The sequence below is a fragment of the Triticum aestivum genome, unplaced genomic scaffold (genome assembly GCF_018294505.1).
Source record: "Triticum aestivum cultivar Chinese Spring unplaced genomic scaffold, IWGSC CS RefSeq v2.1 scaffold56734, whole genome shotgun sequence".
NCBI lineage: Eukaryota > Viridiplantae > Streptophyta > Magnoliopsida > Poales > Poaceae > Triticum > Triticum aestivum.
Window position 1 is genome coordinate 1 of NW_025234798.1, and position 6,741 is coordinate 6,741.

General features: G+C 42.3%; 1 protein-coding gene across 1 annotated transcript; it reads right to left on the minus strand.

The window, feature by feature from the left end:
- Positions 1–3,121: 3,121 nt before the first annotated feature.
- Positions 3,122–5,225, minus strand: LOC123176239 (probable flavin-containing monooxygenase 1). The gene is made up of 5 exons (XM_044590542.1): positions 4,773–5,225; positions 4,439–4,676; positions 4,029–4,204; positions 3,556–3,908; positions 3,122–3,473 (listed from the first exon to the last, which is right to left on the minus strand). Exons 1-5 carry the CDS (start codon positions 5,223–5,225, stop codon positions 3,122–3,124), a joined length of 1,572 nt encoding a protein of 523 aa, XP_044446477.1.
- Between the last annotated feature and the right edge of the window lie 1,516 nt (positions 5,226–6,741).

Below are 6,741 nucleotides of genomic sequence, written 5' to 3' on the forward strand. Positions count from 1 at the left end.
TTCATCAAGTACAAACAAATATAACTTGTAGGTCTATGCTATATATGTCTGTATTATTCCTGTTCGTTTTTTATGCACACTTACATGCTATAGAACCCTAGCAGACAACCTCATACGTATACTGCCCCTTGTAATTCTCGGTCTAGTTCAGTTCTCACTAACCTATGGTACATTGATGGAGCAGATAATAGGAAATCTACTTACTAGTGAATCATGACCAATGGTACATTGATGGAGCAGATAATAGGAAATCTACTTACTAGTGAATCATGAGCTAATGAATTTCAGAATAAGCTACTAAAATACAAGCTAGGTAGGTAGTGCAAAACATAACATTCGGCATTGTTCATGAGCAAATCACTAAGATATGTTAATGCCAAAATGAAATTTGGTTATCAACTAAAATGAGTGAAGAACAAGACGATGTGAAATATAAAATGCAAGACGTGCATGCATCTCGTGTTGCTTAACTAGCAGCGAGCTTGGTGTCTCCGGGTGTGGTTGGTGTGGTGGTGGTGTCGACTTCTCCTTGAAGTATTTGTTCCTCCGGCAATCTCATCCTCGCGGTGGCTCTTACTCCTGAGTTGTTGTGTGTCCAGGTGGATTTGTTCAGGTTTCGGTGGCTGATGTTGTTCCTGTAAGCGGAATTAAAGACATGTGTTGGCTGATGCAGTTCATGTTTAACTTGCTGGCAAAGCACCGGCCAATACATTGTTGGAAGACTTTTGGGATGTGAAAAATGAGAGAGAGGAGAGCGCGCTAATGCTCCGCTGCCACTGGTTGCTGCTGCTGCTGATCTCTCTGGGGAGAGATGGTCTTTTAAATGAGAATTTGAGCTAGGGTTGTGCATGCATTTATTCAACGCGTTATGCTGCCAAAATTTCTGGTCGAAATTCCCACGACTTGTCGAAATTTTGTCCTTCTTTGTAAGGAAACAAAACGTTTAGGGTGTCGGATGCAAAATGTTAGGGTCTTGGCTGCAAGATTTTGTAATTTGTGAGGATGTAAACAGAAATTAATTTTAACATTTGTTCCGAATTCCAAAAAATATTAGTACTTCGATGTTTGTTCACTTATTTTCAGAAAATGTTTGAAAATTAAAAAGTATTTTAATTTCAGTTTTTTTTTTGCCTTTCGGAAAATGTTAGACTTGTTAGGTGTTAGTCTAAAATTAGATAACAAGCAGATTAAAATTAGCAAACCAACCACCTGAAGAAAAGCAGATACAGTAGATAACACACCAAAAAAAATAGTGTGCATATACTCTCAAAGCTTCAATTACTAGTGTGCGCGCATCATACATCACAAGATTCAGATTCAAACCTAGTGCGTATATGCCTATGAAGGCACATGCTTTTATATATTGGAGCATATATAGCAGCTGTTCTTGCCTACTGCAATTTAACCTAGCTGAGACGCAAATAATGCCGGCCAATCTACCTCCATAGGCACGGCCCACATGGACAGGCCGCTCCGAAATTGCTCCTCCTCTACTGTTCCAGTTTCGATATTGATCCCGTGCATGCACTCAAACTCGTCTACGATGAGCAATGTGCCGCTTCTCTCCCCTGACCTACAACGGGTTTTCCACTCTCCTTTCGGTGGTTTTAGCTCGACCACCCTAACGAGAAGCCATGCTTCGCTATCTGTGCCGTTTTGCAGCCTCCATATGTCTAGACGACACATGTCAGCTCCAACTTTATAGAAGAGACAAAACAACAATAGTGACCTGTCAACGGAAACACCAAGCGTCCAAGCATGCGCTTCAACAATCTTTTTGGGTGAGTTGGTCAGTCGGGATCAAGATCTAGGTGAGTTGGTCAGTAGTGATAGTTGAATAGCTCGTAGGTTGCACTTGTCAAATAAACTTATACCCATTGGAAAGTCTACATGAATTCTCCCAAAAAAAAGAAAAAAAAGGATACGTACAATTTTTTATGCACCACGTGGGATCTATCTTATATGTTTATTTTAGAAAAATGATGCATACATGAAGGTAGAATGCACCATATGAGATCTTTTTTAAGACAAACGTGATATATCTATCCTATGCGTACAACACCACATGAGTATTTATTTTATCTAATATTTTATTTAAACGTGCGTCCATGCAGGGCACAATACACCATGTCAGATCTAGTTTTTTTTTCTTTTTTTAGGCGTTTTGCTTTTTTAGGAACGGAGGGAGTAAGATGCATGGATGCAAGGCACAATACACCACGTCAGATTTATTTATTTTTTCAGCTTTTTTAGGCGTTTTACTTTTAGGATGAGAAGTCTAGGGATGACAAGTCTATGGCTTACTTTTTTTTCCTTTTCTTGATGGGAGGGCGTGAGTGTCCTATTTCTCCTCCCCAGGTAAAGATACGTACGTGCGCTTAGGTGGAGCTGTCTCTCTCTCTCTTTTTTGCGTGGCAAAGATAACTTATTAAGGGCATTGGTGGGTAATATTTTTGATCTTTTAATCCATTGGTTGTGCTTGCCTGATGGGTTTAAATTGATGGCCGGATGTTTCTAATTATTATGAGGTTTTCTAGACTAATTCTCTTTTTTCTGGACACCCCATAAAGCACTTTTTATATATAAATAGATAAATAGATGTGTGTGTTAGCTTTTTGTTGTATGCATCATTATCTTAAAAAGGTCAAGTGTTTGTTCACAATGTTTATATTCTCTTGATGCGGCATTATTTTTTATTAATAAGAAGTTAGGCCGCGGTCTATTTTTTGTTTCGATATTATGAGTCAATAAAAAGGCTTTCATATATGTTATAATGATGTTTATTATCGACATTATTTTAATTGTGGCATGTCGGACATGTGGTTGTTAACATCCTCCACCTAAAGGTACTCAAAAATAATTGCTTTTGATGGTTTTAGTTGTAATGAAGGGATCTTTTTAGATGTATGTTGTTACTGCTACTGTATGAAGTTGCTAGTCTATATACGAATATCAATAGAGTCATTTCACATAGGGAACGGTGAATGACAACACGTTTTATTGAATTGTGATAAATAATAAGCCAGCAGGTAATATAGTATTCGAGAAGCAGATACATATTGGAACAAGCATAGACTAGTAATTAAACCCATACAAGGGAATAATTAGTTAAGATCTACCCTTACTTAGGGTGAAGATCAATATAATCACTTGGACCATAGACCTCAAATAACTCAGCAAAAATTCCATTCTTCCTTCTTGGGTTGCATCCCATGTCCCGACATAGGTTATCTTTGTACCAGTTATTCAAAAGTCCAATGCAGAATGCATGGAATCCGCCATGAGAGTACCGCTTCATGAACTTCTCCCATTCTAGGACATCCCTATGCATTGTTTTAATACTCGGTAACCTAAATCCACCATCCATGAAATGTGCTAGCCACTTGGCCCGTAGTTCTGAGGTGTGGAGATTTGCATAGCTCTCTGAATATCCGATGACTGCGAGTTGTGGAATGTTGGGATGTACACAATCCATGTGAGAAAATGTATACCAAATAAATTAGAAACTTTTCAGAGATACTTGAAGTAAATAAAATAATGAAAATCGGTGATGACCTGTACAGTGATAGAGTCATGGATGTTGAGCCACTCAAAATACTCTGGAAGTATTTCGATGTGAACATGCTCTTGATATTTTGGTCGCCATTGAATCCTGTTCCAAAGATAACTATGTCACTCTTTACCAACGTAGATTCACCTTCAACCAGCACACCTTCTTTGCAAAAACTGAAGGTCTTTGACTTCTCAACCAAGATGCTGCCTTCCTCTAGATTCTTGTAATGATCCTTGGGTGCAAGTTCAACCCAGCATCCCACCATCCCCTCAAAAAAACTATGGTCGGGAACCATGTCATGCTTCTTCATTGTAATGGAGTAGTAGCTCTCGGCGAACTTTGAAAACATCAACTTCTACTCATACACAAAACGAGGGTAGACTTGTTAGGTGTTAAGTCTAAAAATACAAACATTTACACTTTAAATAATATTAAGGTTGTAACTTGTATAAATAAAGGCAAAATGTTGCCGTACCAATGGAGTCAAGATGGTAGCTAACAAGCTAAGGAAGAGGCCTTCGCCAGGCTTATGAATAAGGAGTTCACCGAACCGAGTTAGATATAATTTTGATATGTCGATACCCCAAGCATAGAAGTCCGGTAAGACCCATTGCTTGGTTCGGACAACCATTGTGCATGGTTTCTCAGTACCTAAAAAAAAAAGTCATGCACATATTATATTAGTGAGGTTTCATTTTTTATGCCGCAAACTATAAAATGAATACCATATAAGCATTATAGACAAGGCACATAAATTTCTTAATTGGAATGATGAACAAAAATGGATATACTAATGCTTCGGTGAACACACTCTAAATATGATATATTGTCCTTTGTGTGAGCAAAATGAAGTTTTGTTCAAAATGAAGCATTGCACATTTGTACCGTTCAAGCTTGCACATTCATTAGCGATGTCAAGGGCCGAATGTCCATAGCCAATAACAGTCACACGCTTGCCCTTGACCATCTCCTTAGCTTTCTGACTACCCATTTTGGAATAGTCCATGGAGTGGATCACTTTTCCATCAAATGCTTCCGGGCCTTTTCCAGGAGGCAATTTAGGTATGTTGGGAACATTGCTGAACCTTCCAATACAAAGAATCACAAAGTCTGCCGTGTGTACCTGGAGGAAGGAAATGAAAGTTTACGAACAATCCCGTATGTGAATTTTTTTAACTAGGAGCGAAATTTCTAGCAGTGCTAGTTCTTTAGTCTTTACCTGCACCTGACCCTGGGCGTCGGCCACCGTGAGGCGCCACTTGCCGTTGCCAGAGCCAAATGCGTCAGCGCAGCCAGCCCACTCGTCCCACGCCGCCACCTCCTCCTCGGCGACACCGACGTACTCCATCCCGGCAACGCGGTGCCCGAATCGGATGCATTCGAGCACCCCGAAGCGGCGCGCGTAGGCATTGAGGTAGGCGGCGACCTGGCGGTTGTTCGGGAACTCCTCCGTGACGGAATCCGGCCACGGGAAGTCCGTGTACTGGTACATGGTCCGCTCGGTCTGGAGCCTGGTGCAGTCCGGGGTGTGCGCCCACACGCCGCCAACGACGGTGTCCGCCTCGAATACCACCGGCCGGCACCCGCGCTCCAGCAGGTGCTTGCACGCCGCCAGCCCACTCACGCCAGCGCCGATGATGGCCACGCTCTTGTTCTCCATGCCCATGCCCATGCTTGTGTTATCCATCGATCCGCCGATTTGTGTGTATATATAGCTGCTGGGCGATGAGAGAGAGAGAGAGCAAGGTAGAATTGTCCGTTCCAAATCTAAACAAGAAAAATATGAATTAAAGATTATTCAACTGCTGCTACTGTATCCGTCGCCGTCGTTGTGCTCGGCGCATTCATGTGGCGACATGGAGCCAAAATTTTCTCCACGTTTAAGGAATGCCACGACGCTCACATGACATTGACGGATGTTTGGCTGGAGTATTGTTCCGGATGAAATCTGGACCAGCTTCATGGATACCAGCACAAGTGATTACTTAACCACAAAAAATAATATCTTTGGTCGACGGCTGAGAAGACTGGGTGGCTGCTCAATTAAACTCGTGTATTTGCAAAGGAAGTCACCGGCCAGTCTTCTGGTACAGTAATCCTACTCGTGTGTCCCACGGGCACTATTTCTACGTAACTTCTCCTTGCACGCTTAGCTTGGTGCCCCCACTAGACAAATCACGCCACACAGCCATGAAACCGGACAACAATGTAGACCACCAAACTTATACAGTAAAGATATCTTCATATTATTGGAGCATTTACATTGTAGTGTTTTGGTTCCAAAATTTAGCAGGAGGTTGCATTCTAAATACTTAGTATAATTTCCAACATCCGTGTATTTTTTGGTTGTAGTGGAACAATGTTACAAAATGCGGACCGGCGTAGGCTCGACTCATACTCGACACGTGTTGTTGATGTAGTGATGGGCACGGCAATGTAGCGGACAGGGACAATGCAGCAAACAGTCGAGAAATTGCGTTGTGTGGAAAGCAAACACATATTCTCATTTGCGCGAAGGCAAAGGCTTAGAGAGATCACTCTTTCTATATCTTTTGTGCATGCCAGGAAGAAGAGTTGGCCAAGGTTCAGACGACCCGGCACTGTAACACCTATGTTAGAAGGAGACACTACTAGGAAATACCTTACAGGTACATGCTAAGCAATAGCATGGGGTAAGAGCCCCACACTATTGTTAAGTAGTAGTAGCGCGGCACACAGCCCCACACTACATATACATATTAGTAGTAGCGCCGGTGTGCATACCACGCATTGCTGATAAGTGGGCCCTATGGTACAGGCCGGGTGGAGCGGTAGTTGCAACGCCTGCCAAAGACACACGCTACTGCTACATCCATTACCTGCAGCGCCTCTCGTCCTCCGCTTTTGAACCTATCATCCAACGCTTTCTAAAGTACCTCTCTGGATGGGCCGCGAAGCATCTTTCCTGCGGCGCTCGTCTCACTCTCATTTCCTCTACTCTCGACGCCCTTGTTACCCACTTCATGTCCGTCTTTAGAATCCATCAGAAGATTAACAAAAAACTAGACACCGTCCATAGATCCTTCTTCTGTCGTGGGAACGATTTCGACAATTATAAGGGATAGGGTAAAGGAGCATGATATATCGAGATGCATATGGGTGACGCGGTGATTTTAGCGAGTCCGGGCCTCTCGCGGTGGAGATAACAA

What these genes read in the sequence shown, in the direction of transcription:
- LOC123176239 (XM_044590542.1), bottom strand. Translation starts at nt 5,225, where the DNA reads ATGGGCATGGGCATGGAGAACAAGAGCGTGGCCATCATCGGCGCTGGC. An exon ending in ACGCCCAGGGTCAGGTGCAG is followed by an intron (nt 4,677 to 4,772) that starts GTAAAGACTAAA and finishes TCCTTCCTCCAG; the next exon opens with GTACACACGGCAGACTTTGT. An exon ending in TGAATGTGCAAGCTTGAACG is followed by an intron (nt 4,205 to 4,438) that starts GTACAAATGTGC and finishes TTTTTTTTTTAG; the next exon opens with GTACTGAGAAACCATGCACA.